Genomic DNA, 23,714 nt, shown 5'->3' on the forward strand with positions numbered 1-23,714 from the left:
AAGAAAACATGTTGCACATCCTGGAGAAACACAACTGACCGCTTTGTTTTCGGCTGCAAGACACGCAGGAGACGGAATGAAAGAAAGAAAGAAAGACAAAACTGGGTTTTATTTTCAGTGTAAGTCACTTTTCAGCCACATTAGATTTAATTGACCTCATTTAAAACACATCCGTCCAGAAGAAAAGCATTAAGTCGATAAAAAAGGATGATGGTAAACAAACGTAGGTATGAAAGAGGGTTTTCTCAAATTAACTTATCGGCTGGAAACATACAAGGTTTGACTATTGGTGTATTAAAAGGGGATTTACTTATTTTAAAAGCCGTTACACACTTAAATTGTACATGACAGAGTAAAATTACAGACTTGAAAAGAATTTAAAAAAAAAAAAAAAAAAAAAAGAAAAAGTACTTTTATTGATAGTGTTTTTAGTTTACTGATCCTCAGGTACAAAGTACAAAAGAACGGGCTGGTTAATGACGGTAACGTGAGGATCACCGGGTTCCATCTTCAGTGTTTGTGGAACTATGAAATAAAATAGTCCCACAGTCGCAATGAAAAGAACTCATTCATTAAAAAAAAACCTTGAAAGTGACTTTTCTGATATGAGATGTTTACAGATTCATTACAGGTAAACAGAAAGTCTAAAAAGTAACTAATCACTAGTAACACTGAGATTTAACTTACTTTAACAGCAGTATGTGTAACTGAATATAACTGAAGCGGTTGTAACAGGAGCTCAGAGCTCTTCAGTCGTTTTAATGAGGGTCTGATTGGAAAATGCCCCGAGGCCAAAATTTCCTGATTACCTCATTTCAAACATATCTTTAAATATTCAACAATAACTCAGATTTTCCCTCTGGGAGTAATAAAGTATTTTTGTTCTGTTCTATTGACTGAACTAAAGTGGGCAGACAACCAGCCTTGACTCCTACAAATTAAAGCACCAGATATCTCATTTTCAGAAAATGACGAGCCGATAAATAGTAGAAATATAATCTTGATATGTTGTGACTGTTTCTATTAACTCCTTTGTTAGTTTATTTTCCCTTTAAGGGAATGTTTACTGATGGGCAGGATTTCATATGAGCCCATTGGGCTTCTTTCTTTCCTCTCGTGCACAGTTTGGTTTCATCTTCTCATAATTCCATAAAATATTCTTCAATAAAAAAAGAGGGCGAGAGGAAATAAATGAGAAACTGCATTCAAGCTCCAACACAAGGCTTCTTCTAACTGTGTTTTTTCTGGCTCCTTTAAGGAGGAGGAGGAGTTTTACTTCTTCTTATCCCTTTACAGACATTTGTAGTATATATGTCCAGAAAGGGCTGCGTCCACCTGGATATAGATTATTTACAAGTGGTTCATATAGATATTCTATTTGATTGTATTAGCTTCCACACTGTACTGTATATATTTTGCCTTTCACTGTATAAGTGTGTAATATTTGATATAGTCTTGCTTTCTATATACATTGCTTTTTATTTCTTATTGTTTTTAATCTAGCTTGTTATCAATGCACCATCCAGAAGCAGCTATTTATATGTTTGTCATGCCCCATGTGTGATCACAATGAGGCTATTCTGCTCTGTTCTAATCGAGTCTTGAATTGAGTTTTTTTTCTTTTTTGTATATATCTGTATTTTGGGTTCGACATCTCGGTTACGGTTTGATAATAATAATAATAATAATAATAATAATAATAATAATAATAATAATAATAATAATAATAATAATAATAATGATGATGATGATAATAATACGTGTGAGGACCCCACGACACACACACACACACACACACACACACACACACACACACACACACACACACACCTTGTCAGGGATGTATGAGCCTGAACAACCCGTGTGCTCCCTGGCTCGCCTCCAAACATCCTCTCTGGTTTACAATCAGATAATTTGCACATGCGGAGGACTCTGGTTATGAATGGGTGCATGGCGCTAAGTCCCGCCCCTTCCGCCGCGGTGCGCGGGCCAATCAGCGCGCTCGCTGCGCCTGGATGGGACGTCACGTCAGCTGCCGTCGTGTCGGGATTGGAATGTTACCGACTAACAATCGGAACAACTGAGCACTCGGTAATTGGACACTCGGATCAAGGAATCCCGTTTGCTGAGCGTTTCGTGCGCTGCGCTCTCAGTGTGCGCGAGTCCAGCGGGGAACTCGGAGTCTCTCCGCGGAGGAGCTTTGTGATCCCGGAGTGCGTTCGGAGCTTGTGATAAATCAGAGAAATGCAGGGATTCGTCAGGTTACAGTTGTACCGCTGAGACGCGTCCCCCGGTTTGTGGGAGAAGAGACGCGGGCAGAGGAAGGAACGAGCCCCGGGGAGCCGTTAGGATCGGAGCGCGGTGCGCGCAGCGACGTTACCGAGTTTGTTCATCCACAGCCGGCTCGCAGCCTCCCTCCACGCCTGGGAGAGCCACGGGGACCCCCGGGAGGAGAGAGAGTTCCCGGACAGTTTTCCCAGCCCGGATGCGGCTGCGGAGACGCGCAGGGCAGAAGAGCCGCAGCGGCTGATCCGCACCCCGCCGGTCCCCGGACGCGCTCCCGAGCCCCGGCGTGGGCGTCGTGCGACATGGTGAAACTCTGCACAAGAGGGACAAACGGACACTACTCCTAAAAAAAACATCGCCCACATGCACTGGATCAATTGCTGGTTTTGGGAACCGATTACGCAGAAGGGGGGTTGGGGATCATCGGAGGCAGCCGGAGGATGGAGCGGTGGAGCCGGGGTCAGTGACAGCCTCACTTCGGGCCACTTTACCTTTCTGATTCCTGAACGAGTCGCCCCTGTTCCCAGGACACATGCAGGCCAAAAAACGCTACCTGATCCTGCTGTCCGCCGGCTGCTGCGTGGTGCTGCTCGCCTACCTCGGAGGAGTTGAACTTCCAGCAGTGAGCAGGAGCCGGCATGACCTGGGCAGACACGGGTCCCGGCTGGACCAGTCCTGGCCTCACTACTCCGACCCGTTACACCTCTTCCAGCCATGGGACCAGAAGGACACCGAGGAGTACAACCTGCACATATCTCCGCGGCAGAGGAAGGATGTCAGCACCAGTGTTTACAAAGGCAAGAGGTGTCGCATGGAGTCCTGCTTTGACTTTTCTCCGTGTCGAAAGAACGGATTCAAAGTTTATGTTTACCCCCAGCAGAAGGGGGAAAAGATCTCAGAGACCTACCTGAGTATTTTATCCATCATCGAGCGGTCCAGGTACTACACCTCGGACCCCGGACAGGCGTGTCTGTTCGTCCTGAGCTTGGACACTCTGGACCGGGACCAGCTGTCCCCGCAGTACGTCCACAACCTGAAGGCGAAGATCCAGAGCCTGCCTCTGTGGAACGACGGCAGGAACCACCTCATATTTAACCTGTACTCGGGGACGTGGCCGGAGTACACGGAAGAACTGGGCTTCGACATCGGCCAGGCCATGTTGGCCAAAGCCAGTGTTTGTATAGACAACTTCAGACCCAACTTCGATGTGTCCCTCCCCCTCTTCTCCAGGGATCACCCCATCACCGGAGGGGAGAGGGGGTATCTCAAGTACAACACCATCCCGCCTTTTAGAAAATACCTGCTGGTGTTCAAGGGGAAGCGCTACCTGACCGGTATCGGTTCGGACACTAGGAATGCCTTATATCACGTCCACAACGGCGAGGACGTGGTGCTGCTCACCACCTGCAGGCACGGCAGAGACTGGGAGAAGCACAAGGACGCGCGCTGCGACAAGGACAACGCGGAGTATGACAAGTAAGTCTGACTTATTGCCTCTGGTGTTGAAAGAAAGCCGTTTGATCCCCACTTTTACGCACGGAGTCGGTGCGCGCAGCTGTCATCCAAGGCGCGCGCCCCGCGCACCGCTCAGTCCGCACTCACGCGTGTTTTCACTGCTGCGCCTTTCAGGTTCACCTCCACTCTCCCCTCTGACTGAGAGTGAGTTCTTTTAATTGTTTTATTTTTATTAGATCATCACACGTGAACTTCCTCTTTCTGCGTAACATGATCCATGATGGTGACTGTCCTCGTTTTGAACTTCTGATTAATGATTCTCACTAAGATGCTGAACTCTTATGACTGGAACTCTGACCTGCCAGGGACTGTAAACCTCCCTGCTCTCCCTCTCTGCATGCTCCAGTTTAGAAGCCCTGTTATGTCTCACAGTCTGAGTGTTTTCCTCCTCCACTCACTCTCCCGGGCCAGGTTGTTCACTCCCTGGACATTCCCTCAGTCCTTTCTTCAGATGGAGGAATTCCCCCCCCCCCCCCCCCCCCCCCCCTCTCCCTCCACCATCAGCCTTTTACAAGGATGTGCATGACCGCGTTTGATTTGCACTTTTTAGGTAGTGCAAATTAAGTGAAAGTCAACCGTGGGAGTTCCTGCCCCAGAATTATGTCCAGTGTTGAAGTGACTCAGTTTCTGTACAGGAAGACGCACGCTGTGCAGTTTTAACTTCCACCCTGGGTTACATGTTGGGCTGAATTATGAGTCAAATGAGTGCATGTAAATCAGTCATAATGGGTTGATTACTACTTTAATTTCCAAGAGTTAGTGTCATCTTTCCCATTTAGCCCCCAGGGACAGTTGATTGCCTCTAATCTTGGAGGTCTCTGTTGTGTCAAGGTGGTAATGAATGACTCCCCCTCGGGATCAGGGCTGTACTTGAGGGCTTGGCATGTTTAAATATGGAGGGCGAACTTGTCAGCTTCTTATAGTTGGATTACGTAGTGAACTCTGCATTTATGGACCTGTGGATTGGAGTGTTTGTAAAGCCTGGATGAGCTGGAGGATTGTAATAACAGCGGAGGCTGAAACGGAGGTGGGCAACATGTGGAAAGTGAACATGTTTCCATTCGATCAGCCAGAAAGAAACAAGCTTTGGGGGGAAAAAAAAAACGCAGTAAGTCCTTTAAACAAACATGGAAGTGACTTTGCTTGAACTTGAAGTGAACTCGAGAACCTCCAGCTCTTCACATGTCTAATGCAATAAAGGGAACTCCAACAAAACTTCACAAGCATGCACTTGCCTATCCATTCGTCACCCCCCCCCCCCCCCCCCCCCCCCCCCCCCCCAACACTCCTCCCCATCTCCCGGGATGCCTTGGGCTCGATGTCACCTGGAGAGATATGCCATCCATTATCTGACATTCCAGGCGTCTCTGCGCGGCCCACCTCCGCTGCCCCCGTGGCTCCGTTTCCCATCGGACCGGGCCTGGTTTCCTCCAGAGGTGGCTCCGTCTCTGGAACATCTCGCTCCCATAATCAGACGATTGATCCCACTGATGGCCGTGGTTCAGGGAAATCGGAGCCCGAGGTGCCCACTCTTTCCACTGTACTGTGTTTCACAGTTGATTTATTTCGATCGATTCTGCTGCCTGTTAGTCATTTCATTTCCAGCATCAGTGCTGGATTTGATTTCTGTCCCTACTCAGATTCAATAGATTCAATTTTACTTTCACAAAACACTTTTACAGAGTTTTGCTTCGCAGTTTGCTTTTGGCCGCCACATGGAGCGTCTCAGTGATTGTATATTTCTTTGTGAACCAGATTACATTTTTTTTTTTCTAATTGATTTCTGTGGGTTATACCCTGTGCTCAGATTGCTAGCCCACTTATGGATTTGGCAACGCGGCACAGCTAATATATTTAAAACATTTCTTTCTGTTATGATTTAGCAGGCTGTTTAAATTTAATCAAACTGATGCCTCCTTTTTAATCTAACCTAAAGCCCTTTGAAAAGCCTCAGACATCGCTCTGGTAGATAGAGGAGTGTGTATGCAGCCAACTGGCTGGCGCTGCGTTTCCAGAGGCTGAGGGCGGACAGGCGGTGCCTCGCGGCGACGCTGTGCTGCAGACTCAGGAATGCACACACGAGTCAGAGCAGCTGGTGGCGGCTGCAGAAGAGAGCAGCCGCTGCAGGCCGGGCGGCTGCTGCACGGCGCAACGTTACACACCTGGAGGCTCTCTGGACGCTCAGGCCCCGTTCACAACACCAGGGTTTCGAGTGGAAAAGGGAAGACTTTGGTTGGGGGGGGGTCTGATGACACGACAACGGAGCAGCACCCACTAGTGGCATGAAAACGACATCGTTTACAAAACGTTGCCGTGTCAACGTGAAACTTTTCTGAAACAAAAATGCTCCGTTTTGACTAGAAGCATCGTCGTGTGAATCAGGCTGACGCTGAAAACCAAGAGAAGGGATGAAACACAGGCCAACGGTGCTGCGCTTCACTTGCTTCCAGTCATTGCACCTCCGCCGACTGAGAGCAAGTTCACACACCCACACACTCGTACTGTACACACACACACACACACACCGCCGCGGCTGGTGCTGCTTCCACGCTCACCTCCCCTCTCCTGACCTTTGACCCCTGGAGGAATGCTGCTGGACAACGGAATGCGGCAGGAGGGCAGACTGGGAGCCTGCATGAAGGCACCTGGAGAGGCTTCCCACCCACACGCTCCACACACACACACACACACACACACACACACACACACACACACACACACACACACACACACACACACACACACACACACCCACCGCACTCCGCACATTTATTCAATTGATTTTCTTAGCTGCACTGGCTTTGAATTGGAGTCACTCTGGTCCACTTCCATGGCCAAGCGCTGATGAAAGGACCTATTCACAGCTACATTATCCACTGAGTTTTCATGGCTGCTGACAATAATCCAGGGAGAGGACGGTGAAAGGCTATTACGGGCTCGGCAATTGAAGAATTTCATGTTGGGTGCAATTTAGCAGTAATGCTATGCCTTGTTGTTACGGAGCCTCTTTTATTTTCTCAAATTCTTTGGATGGAAGAAATTTTAATCCACTTTTTGATCTTGGATGTGAAAACTTTTAACTTTTAACTTTTCCTTTCTTTTTTTTTTTTTTGCCTTGGAGAGTCTCCAGAGGTTCAAGCATATAGTCATATGTGTGAATATTAATTGGAAGCAACCCCAGTTGAACACTGTCGGTGACACGCTGAGAGCGTGGCTTTAAGTGACGCTGTCCTTCAGAAACTGTGACATCTTTGCTCAAGCTGCACATACTGATCATGCAGAGTCCAGGCCGTTTCCGTAGTGTGACAGCGCCGTAGAGAGATATAAATACTTCACTGAATTCAGTTCTGGATGTGCTGCACTCGTCCTAATGGAGCTTTTTCACTTCATGTTGGAGAATAAACAGCCTGGTGTCTTTTGAACTGCAGTCTGCAGAATTGAAGTGATTTAACTTTAATAGGGAGACTTGTAACTAATTTGGTGTTATTGAATATTTATTATTTATGAAAGTATGCACTTTAATACACTTTTTTTTTTTATTAAATACCCAACTAAAATATGACTTCTTTGCATAGTTGCACTCTTGAAGTGACGAACGATTTCCACTGCGGTTCAGCATCGTAACGTCGACTTTGGCCTCGTGTGAGCCACAATAATTCGGAGTGAAAGCGGAGAACATTTTGAAAAAAGGCTCCAAGGGTGGAACTTTTGGAAAACGATGCTACTGTGCCTGCGCACCACAGCCAGAGTGTCGTTACTCCATATTCTCCCGGGACTTAGTAGTTTTATTTTGACAGTCACCGTAATAACAGTCCAACTTGGTGGTCTGTCCCCCAGAATGTCTGTGTTCTCCCATTGTTCATGTGTGTTGTTCTCTGCAGCACGTGTGTGTGTGGTTTTATAACAAATACAAATAACAGCGCCAACTGGTGGCCGTCTATACTAACTACATCGTTTTTAGTGTTTCTGCGAGACTTTATTTTGGTATCTTTTCCCAGCATGCCTTCACTCTTATTTATTAAATTTTTGTGATGAAATCATGATTTAAAAAAAAGAAAAAAAAGAGTAACTCATATTTTTTGATTTGGAAATATCGGGCGTCACAGCATCAGTGGAGCAGATGCGACAATATTCAGACTCACAATAAAGCTTCTTAGATAAAACCCTGAAACCAGTTGAATATATTAACGTAAAGGTATTTTTTTATTGCACGTCGGCACACTGAGAGCCAGAGTGTAACGCTGCTGCTCTCCACACTCCAGCGTTTGTCTCCATACCGTGGTCCATTTATTTCACATATGTAGGCCAGCAGTGACTCGACTGTGTAAGTGCTCTCTTTTCTCCTGGCAAGCAGATTATCCTGCAGAAATCAAAGTACAACCTCGTCTGATATCACCAGTCAATTTCTCAAAGTACATCATTATTACTGTAGAGTGTTCCATTAAAGTCGGCCTGCGCATATTCTTTCTTTTGCTCTTTGTTAAGCCTCTCGCCGGCTAACGGCAGCGTCATCATCCCCCCATTTAATACTTAACCAGCTTTGTTGACTCGTATTGACTTTGTACTTTAGCTCCTTCTGTGGCGGCTGCCGCTCAAGGTCACCCGGGGGACTTGAAAGCTGGAAGCGAGACGGAGGCTACTCCGGCGGAGTGGTGGGAAAGATTTTTGAGAATACGAATGTCAAGAGGAGATGAAGAAAACGTGTTTGCGAAGGAGGAGGGAGAGCAAGCGGGTGTGAGATGGAGTGATAATACCGCCCGGTGTTGGACTGGAGTGTGCGGGATGGAAGCAGAAGACTGTTCCCATTAGGAGTCAACGACGCTGACATCGAGCGAGCAGAGTGGCGTTGTCGTTTTCACAACTGTGTCATCAGCAGAAATTCCCCCCACCACTCGAGAAAACGATGTGAGAAGCGTGAGGAAGAAAGAGAAGTAAAGGCTGGCATCTTCTCTCCTTCCTCTCCCCTCCTCTCCCTCCCTCCCTCCCTTTCTCACACCGACACAGAGACACTGATGTGGTTTGGCTCGACATGGCTCCCAGCCACATTTCCATTTCCCTCCATATATTTGATGACGACGTGGCGGTTGACGTATTGTTGACACGACGCCACAAATTGAGAGAGAGAAGCTGACGTGGGGCCAAGAGACGATAAAAAAAAAAAAAAGAAGCCAGCGACGCTTCCTCTCCACCGCCTTATCTGGGTGGAACACGGAGGAACGGCGTTCACCTGAATGACTGCTGGAGTTCTGGAGAGCAGAACGAGGAGCGAACGCAGTCGTGTTGCTTCCGCCCGTGTTCGGCGGGAGAGGGTGTCGCACTCCTCCGGGTTGCCATTGTTTGTTTTTCTGTACTCAGATTAATAAATCATGAATATTTCATGATTGCCTGTTCGCTCTTAGATAACGTACCGAGCTCATGACGGAGAATGTTAATGATGTGGAGGATGATTAGTCTGAATGCGGTGCGGCTTAATTAGGTCTCTTTGATATTTCGCGTGTGTCTCAGAGACGGATTTAAGCCCGTAACTACATAAAACCTCTTGTTTGTTATTTTATCTTATCAGGATGTGTATCCATCTCAAATCCCCTCCAACCTCCTCTGTCTCTCTCTTCTATCATTGTCTCGGTTGTGAGCTCCAGTCGTCGGAGCCTCACTTGGCAATATGTGGGCCACATAGTCAGTGTGTCACGGCTGCAAGTCCTGACTGGTTTTTATCTGCCTTAATTGTAGCCGACGATTTCTGCTTCCTCACACTTCTCCCATGTGCTTCACCCGTGGTCCTCTATCAGTGGTGGGAATTCATTCCTACGGCTAACAACTGCTATTTATTGTTGTTTTTTAGTTATTAATGTACAATTATGAAAAACGTCCCCCCAAAAGAATCTAGTATATGTTGCAGACTTCTGTTTCTCACCAACCAGCGAACCATAAGTTAATATCAGCTTTGTACTGACGTCTACCAGAACAGCTGGAAGTTCTCACATTAGTGAGGTTGGATTTGAAGTCAAGTCACAGACACTTGCACACCCTTTATCAAAGTAGAAATCATGGACACGCCACATAGAGACGTTCAGGTCCTCCATAGTCCCAAACAATCCGCTCCACGAGTGTGCAGGGCCAGAGTTCACCTTCCAGGGATGTCTTCAATTCATCAGGCCTCTATTTTCCCGGAGCTGTTCATTAGCTGAAAATGTCTGTTTAGGGTTGCAAATAATGAAATTGACTTTCCAATTACTTTAGTGAAAAGGGAAGAATTTAAGCTCACAGAGCTCAAGGAGACAACTAGACAGGTTCATTTCTTCAATCAGTTTACAAAAACTCTCGGCTATTCAGCTTGTGTTCGTGAATGTTCAGGGAATTTTTGAGATTGTTGGATTATTGGTGTTTTGCTTCAAAGTTCCATTAAAAAGAAAAAAAGATGATTAAACCAGTTAATTTTCTGTCCAACTGATTCGAGTCTGTTGATCTGTGCAAAGTTCTACTCCTTGTTTTCATTTGTGGAAGTTTGTGTAGCTGCTCATCCGTCCGTGCCGAGGTGTGTGTGTGTGTGTGTGTGTGTGTGTGTGTGTGTGTGTGTGTGTGTGTGTGTGTGTGTGTGTGTGTGTGTGTGTGTGTGTGTGTGTGTGTGTGTGTGTGTGTGTGTGTGTGTGTGTGTGTGTGTGTGTGTGTGTGTGTGTGCTTGCGGGATGGCGGGGGTCACGGCCCCGCTGCCTGTCTGTCCCCTTGCTGAGTGACGAAGGCAAAGCCCGGCTCGCTGACCCACATTCACTGAGGGATTACCACCACAGCCAAGCCGCCCCTGGCCTCAGAGGTGGTGGCGATGGAGGGGTCGGGTGGGGTCGGGTGGGGTGGGGGGGGGGTACACACATGAACTCTGCACACACACAGACTTTGGGAACTTTACTTGTCGGGGCCTTTCCATTGACGCAGACTCTAAAGTTTTCTTCTTTGTGGTGATTTTGGATGATTAGTTCATCTTCCTGTCCAAATATTGGTGGTTTATATTTTCTCATCTTCTTCTCATCATGTGCTGAAGTGTCTGTGAGCAAGACGCTTCACCCCGAGTTTCCCCCCCGATGGACATAAAGCACCTTGTCGTTTACCCCCAGTTGCATACAAACAAGCATACAGACTCTTAACAATGGAGCCTGGAGCTCAAAAGTGTGTTTCCAGATCCCAAGTCTAGACTCTCTCTCGCACTCTGGATTAACTGAACCGTCGTGCCCCCCTGCCGGGGCCATCGTGCCCCCCTGCCGGGGCCATCATGCCCCCCTCCCGGGGTCAGCTGCTGGTTCCCAGCTCGGCTGGGAGGGTTCCTCCCAAAATGAGAATCGATGGCGGAATTAGCACGGCGGTGGTGCGGCCCCTGGAGTCATTTCCTCCCATCTCGATCTGCTCACTTTGACTCAACATGGGACAACGAAGAACAAAAAACAACAACAACAACTGGTCCAAGGGGCTCGTTGTGGCTGCAGCAGCTCTAATTGAAAGAGTGGAGACTAACAAGGCTTCCGGACGTCTTCCCTTCCCACAACTGTCAAAAAGTGTTTAAGAGGAACGAATTAATAGGAAACGGGCACAGTGGTATAGAGTTGTAAACCTCTTCCTCTCCTCCTCTCCGACACTCGCATCCTCCACGAGTGCTGATGCAGTGGCGTCAAAAGTTTTGCAGGCAGGTAAAGTGAGTGGCTGCGGGGAACAAGAGCCGGAGAGAGAAGCTGATTGGTTGCTTGTGAGCTCAATTAAAGTCGACAGGTACGTGACTGGCGGAGGCAAAAAGTGATGATCAGGACAGACGTGTGATTGGCCTCTCATTAAATTCTCTGCTGAGGACGGATGAAAGGACGATCTGGCTGCTGTCTGCGGCTTTGGCGAGTACAATGAGCTCAGCAGTTTGACGTCTGTCTCTTTTTTTTTTTTTTTTAGTGGTGATGAAGTTAAAAAAAGAAAAAAAAAACATCTCGTCTTTCCCTGTGTGGCATGGGGCATGCTGAGACGGCGCTACACCGCTTTGAGCACACATTCCCGTTTACACAACATTCCCAATTTCATCTGCTGGAGCTTCTTTCTACATGTTTTCTGGCTTTAACCCTTTATAGGACAGCTAGTAAAATATGTGTTAAATGGATATTGTAAACCTAATGTAATAAATAAGTAGAATTCATTCACCTGATAAAATATATATCCTTCAAGACATTAAATATACATAATTAAAAACCAGTTTGACAGTCAAATGATCAAATATTGGGCTGATTTGTAACCAATATTTCACGTTTTGTTCTTTTTCTGTTTGATAAATTCATCAGTCAGGTAAGAGTAAGAGATCGAATGCTGAACCATCTGTTTGTCATACATAGCCCAGAGACAAAGATGCAGAAGTTACCTAATGTGATCACTGCTTAGAGTTTGACTCAATTGTTTTACGACTTTTTAAAGAAAACAAAAGGTACCAATGTGCTGATTTCATTAAGACGTCTACTTTTCAAAGGGTTGAAGTCAATAATCTGAGTGAGGGTGGATCAGAGTACTAACTTTAACTCATTAAATTCCGCTTTATTGGATCATATAATTTACATCATGGCCATTTCACGGCACTTTGACAGAGAAACATCCAACAGTTTCACGTGACTGACATGCACTGGTGACGGATGAATTTTTGGAGACTGAGAGAAGCAGAGAAGCTCATTGTAATAAAATCCTCACACTTTCAGTTCTACAGTTGGAACCTTCACTTTTTTTGAGTCACTGTTTTCAATTTTGCTCGGTGCTGTAAATATAGAAAAGGAGAAATCTGTTGCCAAAAACACAACTGTCACATATTTTCCTTCACTGTCGAGAGAGACCAAAACTGAGCTCAGACATTCCTGTCACAGCAATGAAATGGTTATTAAAATTCTAATGATCTGCGAGATATATGTAAAAACTTATAGCATGTTTTGGATAAGTTTCGATATGTCTATTGCTATTAATGCATTATTATAGTACGTTTTACAGACAAAGTCACAAAGTAAGAGGTTAAAACAAGTTATGAGAAAATGGTGTGTTTCATGGTGACTTTCAGTAACAATCGAAAAGATAAAATCACTCAAGTGGGCTTAAGAAGCACAATGATGGGAAACTGCAGAGTTCCAGACGAAGCGTCTCCAATTTGTTTGGACAACTGAAGCCAAAGAAGATTTTACAAACATTTTCCTCTCACACATCAATACTTAAAGATGCTTGGACTCTGAAAAGTATCAGTAAAACTTTATTTATCACTATTAGCGTTAACAGTGAATATGGTTGATTATATGAATGCTGCTTCACAGGATCCACATTTCTGCTTATCACTGTAGATAATCGGTCAATTAACTGGATTTCATCTGTTATTTCAGTCAGTATGTGACTCAAGCACAGCTCAGTACCTGGACTGCTATATCACATGTAAATAACATCTCAGCATGGAACTCTGTGATGGAGCAGTGGCAGCAATAATGGTACATTTACAAAACTGTAATTACAGTTGACGATATCGTTTGCTAAATGACTAATTATTGTAATGCAGATTTTCAAACCGGTAAAAGGCACATATGATGCAATTCAATCAGGTTTGGTGCCACAGTACAATGTTTCATTGATTTATCACCAAGATTTTGTCTTGATTTTAAACAAGATGTCTATTTCTTATGCCATGAAAGGTAACGTGACTTTATGCGACGGTGATTCAGTCTGAATCCCACAGATTCATCCCACAGTTGGAAGGGTGTGACCTGCTTTTATTCAGCTGTGACTGGTTGGAAGGCATTGGATGGATGCACGGATTACAGAGCTATGACCTGTAGTAATCATGCTTTCATCTACTAAACAGCGAAGTGCAGGGTGTGTTGGTGCGTGATGGGTCAGGTCATGTCTGTGATCGGCGTCTGATTTTGGACGGGTTGCCGTTGGTCCGGTTGCTTCTGGGGATCCGTCTCTCGTCCTCGGTGACTGTCTCTCCGGGAACCAGGGCTGTGGAGCACCTGACCAGAGTCGTCTCGTCAGTGAGGGGCAGTGGGCTGAAACACCGACCTATATCTGCCCCGGCAGTCGTGGATACTGAACGGAAACGACTACATCTTCTTGTAACAATAAAGGCAAGCAGCCATGAGACCATTGTCCGTCAGCATTGTCAGCAGTTGTTACAGATCTCACCTCCTGCGAGCTCAGCGTCTCCCTCGGGGCGTTGAAACGACTCCACCGGGGGCAAAAGAAGGGGGGCTGGCGGGGTAGTAGCTAGTTTTTATAGCCCCGTAGAATGGCTGCTTTTTATTGCCCCGAGAGGCCGTTCAGCAAACACCTACCAACGGCACATCAATGGGACAGCGGATCGTTTCACGTCAACTTGCACACCGACCTCCTTCCTTCACTCCTCGCTGCCACAAGAGAGAAAACAAACACTTAACCCCTCCGCCGGTATTCATATTCAAATAGTAATTGGCAAAAGGAGGAAATCTGAGTAAAGGCAAAGAGAAGGGGCAGGAGGGGGAGCCGGAGGAGGAGGGGTGGGGGTGGAGGAGTCGGAGAGGGCAATAGCTTAAAAAAGCATTATGTCACTGAAGAATGTGTGCATGTCTCACAGTTTAAGGGGCCAAGGCTTCAAGGAGAGAAAGAGGGTTTTGTTGGAGCTGATCTGGCTGCCTGGCAGACTGATGGAAGGGCTCTTTCCCCCGTCTGATTCTTCCTGCTTTATGGCTCGGTTTGACTTCCACTCTTGGGGTGTAAAAGTTGGGGCTGCCCCAGAGGGCTCCCATTGTCCCCAAGTTTGCTCTCTTTCCAGAGGGAACGCTTGTGCCTTGTTGACATCACAGCCTCTCCATATGGTCCTCTTTCATGCCCCCGTGTTTCACCGCTCTCCATCGACTCCGTACCCCCTACCGCTATGGCATCTCCTGCTTGTGCGTCTCTTTCCTTTTCCTTTTCTTGAAAGCCAGGGGGACAACTGGCAACAATGGCTGCTCGCACAGCTCCAGCAAACCACAACCAGGCTCCGGTTTTGGCAGATTCCACAACACTTCACGGATCAGCGACTTTGCCAAAACTGACGGGGGAAGCAGGAGGAGGGAGGACGTGGCGGTGGAGAATGAGAGGAGATGGTTACAAGGGAAGGAAGGCATCTGGTCTCACCAAGGAGGGTCTGAGTGTGTCCAAAACGTGGGTGTGTGATTGACCGGAGAGCGAACGGGAAGGATTATTTGGGTGTGTTGCCGTTGTCCGCAGCTTCCTTGGCAGTTTGTCTGCCGGTTGCGTTGCGTGGTGTTTATTCATGAGCTTGATGGGGCCTCCTTTTCACATGAAGTAGAGGAGTGCATGCTGTTTTTTTGCGAGCCAACGTCGGACAAAGTGCAGCTGCTGGTGGCAGTGCTGGATATTCTAAATTAACGCCCACTCTCCTCTGCAATTTCTTCCTGTCTTTTCTTCTCCCTCGCTCTTCCCAGCTCACAGTTTCCTCTGATGCAGTCATTCCTTCTGTCTCACACTCCCACCCACAGCCTGAAAAGCCCAGATACACAATGGTCGATTCTGCATACATGTGGAAAAGTCTCACGAAAAAGCCTGCCAACATTGCTTCAAGACCTCAGCCTGCCAGTACCAAAAGGCATTGGCACTCCTCAGGAATTTAGTGATTTAATGACATTTTTCCACAGGTGAGTCTGACTGCTTGCAAGAGTACAATTTGTACACTCGACTGCCGAGCTCTGCCCACACCCATCTGTTGCAGCTCTACTACCAACTGTAGGAAGCTTTTTCTTTCTAATTCTTACTCCGGTACATTCTGACTACCCAACCACATCCCTGCTGTGGAAGCAAACACAAAAAAAAGCAGTGATTGAGAGGGAGCTGGAGTGGGCAAAGCCGGTGATCCAGATGAGAATGTGAGCTGCTGAGGTACAGTGGGAAGAGGAGAGCAGAGACTCGCTGCAGAAAGAGCAGCCGAGCATCCTGCTTTGTTTAGCTGCTCGCCGAGCTGTGCGCTCTCTGTGGGGGTGAGTTGAAGTGTTTATTTCCCAAGAAAGTTGAGACACGACAGCACTTTGTTTTCAAAGCGTCTGAATCTTTGTTTGCCTTCGCCACTCGCCCGCCAGACACGGCGTTCCTCGGCTGTCTGAGGTGAGACAGGTGAACGGAGCGAGGAGCTGCAGAGCCTTCAGAGCCTTTGGCTTATATAATCGGTGGATGGTACAGACAGACGTGAATGTTGGCGGTGGAGCTTTTCGAGCCTCGGGTCTGCAACCTTCAGCCGCTCTATAGTGACATGGAAAAGAATATTTCAACGTTCTGTCAAGTCATCGACCTGGACCCTCCCTTAGCGAACCACAAAAATTGATTGAAAAAAATTACAAAAAAGTGAAGGAATTTAGAGATTTTAACTTGATTTGGAAACGGGTGTATGCAATGCTGACTGAAAAATAAGACATATACACTTATTTTTCCGTCTGTATTGCAGACTAGACTAAACCAGTGGACGTGGGTTTGAAACAAAGAAAGAAAAGACGAGAAGAAAAACCAACAAAACAAAAAATGGTAATATGAAGTTAGTCTAAAGCTCAATATTAACTAGTTTTTGTGCAGATATGTGGAAGATCGACATCTTAGAGTTTCTAATTTGTGGTATGTTTTTGAGAACAATTAGGTTTGGATTTTCTTTGAATGGGAATGACTCTTTTTGTCATAAAGTATGCAGACTCCTACTCGATGGGTTAACAATAGTTACTTACACAAGACGTCACTCGTCTAAAATGCCACGGCCCTACCGATCTGTATTCTGATACGTGCCTCGTCGTATCGCTTTTTATTATCTTAATCTTTATTTTATTACCCATTGTTCTCTTTCCCTTTCGAGTTTAATTCTATTCTTGGGCTGAGCATCTGGAACATAATGAGTTTCTCTCTGGTGATCAATAAAGTCTTTTGAGCTGAATTACTTTCTGCTGGACCCCCCCCCCCCCCCCGTAGGTATTTACTACAACAAAGAAATGATCGACACCAGTGAGGAATCGGATATATAACACATGCATGTGCATTGAGAATGATCTGGAGTGGAGCAACAGAATAGCCCTGAAATCAGGCATAATGGTGCCCTTCAAAGAGCGAAATCAAAGCGTTATAGGATGCATTATTTAGAAGTCAAGTGATTTATGTTGTTTGAAGCAGCCGTAGCTGAATCTGAAGGTTAAAAAGTAGCTGTGATGTCAAGATTGGAGACGCAGCGATTTAACAGCCAGGCCTTGAATTGTAGGACTCTGTTGTTCATCGTTGGGGGGTGGGGGTTCGAATCCCGGCTGCGGCTGGAAGTGAATGCTGAGTAGAAAACCCAATCCACTGAGCTGTGCGACCCCGATGAACAGGGAGCAGCCAAATAGACACTTAATAATGTTCAGCAAGTTATGGAAATCAAGAGAAGTCTCCGTCTCTCGTCCCTGAGAGGGGAGTGATTAGGTTTCTAAAAACCTGCGACCCCTCCGGCTCGCAGATTTGATGAAATGTAGACCTTTAAATTTATGCAGTGAACCTGCTTATTTTCATCAGAATGAGCTGCCCGTCAGTGCAGAGTTGGAACTTCAAACCGGGCAAAATGATTCGTCGTTTTCAGACAGCGTGTGTGTGTGTGTGTGTGTGTGAGAGACAGTTTTTCAATCCCCTTCTTGCAGCTGCAGCGTCTGGAGGAGACGCCTGTAGATTCACCGGCAGTGGCAGCTGTGTGATCCGCTCGGTGTGTTTTCAGTGTCATTGCCTCTATATTGAGGTGATGGGTCAAATTCTCGCGTGGTTCCTCCGACGCAGATGTGTGTGTCTGTCTGCGCAGAAGAAAGCGCTTCTGTTTGCCAGTGGGCCCGGTCTGGAGATTGTGGAGTATCTGGTGACTTGCAAGTATTTGCTCACAGCGACATAGCTCACTGTCTATAAATACACACGTATATTCTGACTTTTCAGGAGCTTAGCCCCTTATATTCCCACCGCGGCACCGCCAATGGGATCTGGCATGCACACTTCTCACTACCGTAACGCCTGGACCGTTTATGAGATTTAAAAAAAAGCCAAACATTAGCAGCAAGCAGAGGAGGGAAGTTTTGTGTCGATATAGTAATCTGTCCAATGGTCAAAGGGGCTTCTGCAGAGCGATCGTCCAATCGCGGTCGAGATTCAACAGTATGTCATACATGTGTTTGACGAGCTCAAGGCCTTGTTTACATGACAACCCTTGCTTTTTCGGCTGTGTTTACTCGACAACGGAGCTCGGAACCTCTGAAAACGAGAGATTTTTGAAACGCTGCTACTGGTCCTGCACACCACAGCTGGAGTCAGGAGTTGTGCACATGCTCAGTGGATGTTCCTCTTGGAACGTTGTGTAACCGGGGACTAAAATGGCAGAATAGCAGAGTTAAAATTGTCTTGGAAAAATGAGCTGAAACTAGTTTATTGCAAAGTGTTGATGGGTTTTTTTGGGTAAAAGTTCAATGACTCTAGTAACAGGAGGGTTAAAAAACAAACTTATTGCTGGTGTGGATGGTCACGTTTTCTTTTTTGTAGTAGCGTGAGAGTATTTTCCTCTTCAGCCTGCGAGGATCACTTGCTCATCTGAGTATTTGTAGTGTTTGCACTGTAGCCCAGGAGGGGAGAGAGAGAACCCCAGACAAGTATGTGTTACGTTTACACTGCAGTCTGAGCTTTGTGTGTGTGTGTTTGCGTGTGTGTTAAATTGTGCGTCTTCATATGCATATGTTGTGCGTGATGCTCGGCCCGTGTTTGTTCCCCACAGCAAAGTAGTGCTGATTCAGCAGCGCGTCCTTCCATCCGTACTGGTTTTTTTTTCTTTTCTTTTCCTGCTTTCCCTCAGTGAATGTTCTTCTTTTGAGCCTGCAGGCAACTTTCCCCACCCAGGATCCTCCATCTCCTGTCCACACACACACACACACACACACACACACACACACACACACACACACACACACACACACACACACACACACACACACACACACACACACACACACACACACACACACACACACACACACACACACACACACACACACACACACACACTCCTACATACTCAGCAGCATGTTGTTTGGCTGGATCCCGGTGCTAACTCTAACTGTGGCCACTCATGTGGAACCGCCAGAAGCTACACAGCATGAATAATGTATCAACGACAGGAGTTTATATTCATGTATAATTTTATTTGTATTTTTTATTTTTTTTTGCTTTTCATAATAAGTAGCATGTACACTCGTACATGCAGTCACACTGCGGCGCAGCCTCCTCATTGCCCTTGCATGGATGCAGACGGCCCCCGGACCTCGCCAATATTCTCACTAAGCCGCATGGAGCCGCCTGACTTCCTGGACTTGCTCATTCCGACGTGGAGGAATTCCATCTGAATTTCATCCGGGATGAGAGAGTGACCTTAAAGTCCCGTTTTTAGAAAAGAGTCATTTTTCTGTGACTGAATGTTGAGTGAAATTACAAAGTTCACACAGTCTGTGGAGCAGAGGAGATTCATTATTCAATAAATTGCATTTAAAGTGGAGTATGAAGCGAGACCAAACGAGCCTCAAAGCCGGCGGCATCTCTGGATGCAGATAAACTTTTTAGAGGACGGCACAGGGGAGGTTCTCGGGAACGAGAACAGACGGACTACATCTCCAAAAAATAGATGCATCGCTATGCATTTCCCCGCCGCCGCATCTGCGGGGACGGCCGAGGCGAGTAGATCTGAGGGCTGTGTCATTACGAAGTTTGCTTTCGCTTCGGCATCGCTGCCAGATCTGCTGCGCGTTTTCCATTTTAAATCTCCCTCAAGTAATCAGGAAATCTTGCCACAGAAATAAAAAAAATAAAAAAAAAACCCTCAGAATCTTCTTTTCTTGTTATATTTATTGCATGAACTTGATCTGTACCGCTTTCATATCTTTCTCCGGGGTTTGATCAGATCATTTTCCCTTGTTGATAGCAGTGCTAAAAAAAAAGAATGGTGCCTTGCTGCGTTCGCTCTTGTGACTCTCAACACTTTTTCAGGCACATTTTCATTTAATAACTAATTTAACTTCTGTGAAGCAGCCGCCTGGTGTGCGTTAGCAGAAGTTCTCCTCTCGGGGTGGCTCAGGGACTCGCTGCTTTTACCATTAACCCTTCAATCGGCGCTCCGTCGGTGTCCCTCTGTGGCTCGGTTGATTGAGTGAAGAGTGAGTCGTCGCCCAAGCGGGAGTTTGCAGGTTCGATTCCTCATCTCCCCTGTCAACATGTCAAAAGTGTCTTTGAGCAAGAATCTCAAACTGCTTCCAATGGATGGACTGAGCGTCTCGCACGGCAGCCGCCTCCATTGGTGTGTGAATGAATGTGATTAACAGTGCAAAAGCTCAAAATGAGTGAAATCCAAATGTCTTTCTGACGGTGATAAAGTGGTGATCAGTACTGTATTTTAAAGCTGTTAACTTCCACATATATTCAGAATTTTAATGAAAAAAGTGTTGTTGTTTTTTCCAAACTGGGCATATGAGACGGTAATTTAGCCTGGGTGTGACAAAAATAGAAATGAAATTGCAGTTTGAATGTGAGTCCATGGCACTATTTAATCTCGAAGGCATAAAAGAGACTCGAATGAAAAAATAGAAAATCATGAAATTTTAAAACACACAACCTGGCTGAAATGTATTCTGTTTGCTTCGGCACAGCAAACGTCATTCAGAAGGATAAATAAAGTCCAGGGAAGTCGGGCTCTGGTGAGTCCGAGCAGCAGCCGGTCTGCAGTCACTCTGTGGACGACCCACTGCGAGGAGCGAAGGCCGCAATCATCTTTATTACATGCTGGAGGTTTGAGGTTTGCCCACACTGTAAAGAACTCCTGCACCTTCTCATTTGGCGACTTCAGCAACGAGTCTCTACACACGTAATATAGCTGCTTCGCAGCATTTCGTCTCAGTTCGGTTTCCATCGGCGCTGCTGTCGATTTCTTATTTGCACCCGTTTGTCTTGCCGTGTCATTGCGAGAAGAGAAGTTTTCATTAAGTGTAAATAAAAGAACATTGCAGCACATTTCGTTGGCAACAACGGCGTGACTCCATCTAAACAGGCGGAGCTGTGAAAAGCTTCTTGCGGCTCTGAAAACATGATAATTCTGTTTCTAGCACTGGAATGAAGCTCCTTCAAGTCCAGATGTGAAAATATACCGAGCCGGGTCTTTCATTAGTTTTTTCAATCTTTCTAATATTGTTATTATTCATTTCGATCCATTTTTCTGTGAGCCAACCATCCAAATTTTTTAATTTTGAAACACGTGCAGTAGTAACTTGGAGTCATAATCAGGCTTTTTGGTCTGGAAATCAAACAAGGCTCCTCTTCCTGTGAGGTAAATGTTGCTATCCACTACACCACAGTCGAGCCCAATATGTTTATTTTTACTTTCTGACAAAATGAGTACTTTCGCAATGTGTTGGTTACACAGATTTAGCTCACAGCGAAGACTTCCTGCTGCCGGAGGAGGGACGTCTTCACACTTAACTGCACGGTTGCTGGTAAAATGTGGCAGCAGGAGGCAGAATAGCAAACAAATATTGCTGCTTTGCACGCGGGAGAATCTCCAAGTGAAAGAATACAGAGGAACGTCTGTGTCAAAAGTTCATACATAAAACGCGCCCTTATCACTGCTCCTTCATCCGCCGCTGTAAATCCAAACATAACGACTAAAAAGGTCAATAAAAACTTGGCCTTGTCCTTTCGGGGAGAGTTCACGGGGCGCCAGCGGAGCCGAGGGCGCTTTAGCTTCACTTTTGGAGCTAATCAGAGAGCGTAAGCGGGATTAGCATCCGGTAGCCATGTTATCTGCTAATCGCTTCAAAGCTGTCCACGTCGCCGTCGCCCCCCCCCCCCCCCACCCCCCCGACGAGGGCATTACTCGCTTTATCACTTCACACGGTGTTAACTCAGGCTGCACTCAGGAAAGAAACCGGGCATTACTTTTATTGCTCTGCATATTTCACATCCTGCACTTCAGCGTAGATTGACCTCCTTCAGATGTGGAGTGCACGACGCTGTTAGGTTGAGACGTTTCGTTCTGTCGAGTCAGCGTTTTATTTTGGACCTCAAGGCATCGAAGGAAAGACGGTTTGGCTGTTGTAAAAGTTTTGAATCATTGTGATTAGAGAGGCACTGAGGACGTGTGTGGGTAGAGACCTTTACAGCTGCTTGCCTTTACAGAGTACCGACACGGGTACTTCAAATGATAGGAAGTCTAATTCATGCTTCGTATGCAAACGATACAGGGAGGCTTTGCGTTGCTATACGTGAGCCCTGAAACTCTTTAGCATGTAGCATGTAGCACAGTTCAGAATAAAATCCGCTGCCATGCAAAGTGCTTGACCTCCACTGGCAGAAATGTGAGATTTGATGGTGTTGCCCGAGGACATTTTGACACGTGGACAGTCGAGACGCAGGATCAAACCACCGGCATTGAGACGGGAAGACGAGCCGCTCTTCCCACTGAGCCGCAGCTGCTTTTAAATACATATTATGGAATCAACTCCTTGTAAAACGACATTTCCTCTTAAGCTGAAAACGCCTCCTCCAGGGTATCGTCTGATACCGGCGGAATGTAAAAATATGTGACGAGAGCATTGACTGGATTGTAAGTGTTTTAATTTAAAAGGGTGTGGGGGTGTTCTTTTCTTCACAGCTTCTTGCGTATGTTTCACCTCATAAACTGATCACATTTTCACTTTTCCTCTCTTAAGCTTCTTCTGCACGTCGTAATCGGAGCCCGCAGCGTGTCCTCCTCTTCAGGGAAGACTCGGGAGCTGAGTAACTGCACGGGCTTGTTAATGATTGTCAGATAGCATTACCAAACATAACCTTATCAAGGCCGTATGTGTCACGCTGCCAGTGTGCCGCGACACGAGCGGATGCACATCGTCGGCGTACGCGCAAAAAATAAACACGGCTGAGCGAGAGGAGAAATCTGCTCTGTAAATGAATAAGCTCTATCTGTTGTGCCAAAGCACAGCCGGACGCTGGCGTGCAGGCGACCACCCACTGCAGTTTGGAGATGTGTCATGTTTGCAGCTCCTTTCTTTTAATTCATGCTTATTTACTGCCACCATGATCGCACGGTCTCCAACAAAGTACGGCGGGGATCTAAGAGCCCGCTTGCAGAATCACTTGTCTCCCGGCAGTGTTTGGTGTATTTATGTACATGTGTGTTTGCTCGCTGAAGCGTGGGATCATTTCAGCTGTATATGAGAGCCTCAGTCTGCCCGGAATAGATGTCAAATCGTACTCGGCGCCCCGCCGTTCGAGAGGCTTCAGCGAGCCGGCATTGTCTCTGTCAAGATCTCATCGTGTTGGCAAACAAACTGCTGTCATGGAGTTAAATTGGGTCTGAATACATTATGTTAATGGGTCAGTTAATGGCCAGCAGGAGCTCATCCACCATTTATGAATCAATAAGCCAGTGAGTGTGTATATCAGCGGTCGGGGCAGAATCCCAGAGTAATGCCACCTCTGACATCCATCTGTGCGTATGACAGATTCTGTCCTAGAAGAGTTATAGACGTGGACGAAAAGTCGAGATTTTCCTTTTTTACTGCCTGAATCATTCGGTGGTTGAACAGTTGATGGACAATTTCTTCAGCTTCACGAGAGGAAGAGGGATCAGAGTTCTCAGACATGTTTTGGGAAACTTGGGGAAACTTTTTTGGGACGTATAGAAAATCGATGGAATCAAGACACAATGGAACGTGCATGTTGAATTGTCTGGAATTTGTAGATGTTACAATGACGTTTTCTAATAATGTCTATAAACCTCCAAGCACACAAAGTAAGAACTCCAAAGACGTTTCATTTGAAACCTCCCGTTGCCTCCAAAGACGGGACACGGACACGATGAACTGGTGAACTTT

General features: G+C 46.3%; 1 protein-coding gene across 1 annotated transcript in view; it reads left to right on the forward strand.

The window, feature by feature from the left end:
• Positions 1–2,086: 2,086 nt before the first annotated feature.
• The window catches only part of LOC308122914 (exostosin-1b-like), a gene marked incomplete at its 3' end in the record, with an annotated part of 111,021 nt that continues 89,393 nt past the window's right edge, over positions 2,087–23,714 (forward strand). The window contains exon 1 of the mRNA XM_080485082.1: positions 2,087–3,762. Within this exon, the coding sequence (XP_080341208.1) occupies positions 2,819–3,762 (944 nt within the window). The 5' untranslated portion in view covers positions 2,087–2,818. The remainder of the gene's footprint in view (positions 3,763–23,714) is intronic.

This window comes from Lipophrys pholis (assembly GCF_963383615.2).
Source record: "Lipophrys pholis genome assembly, chromosome: 17".
Taxonomy (NCBI): Eukaryota; Metazoa; Chordata; class Actinopteri; order Blenniiformes; family Blenniidae; genus Lipophrys; species Lipophrys pholis.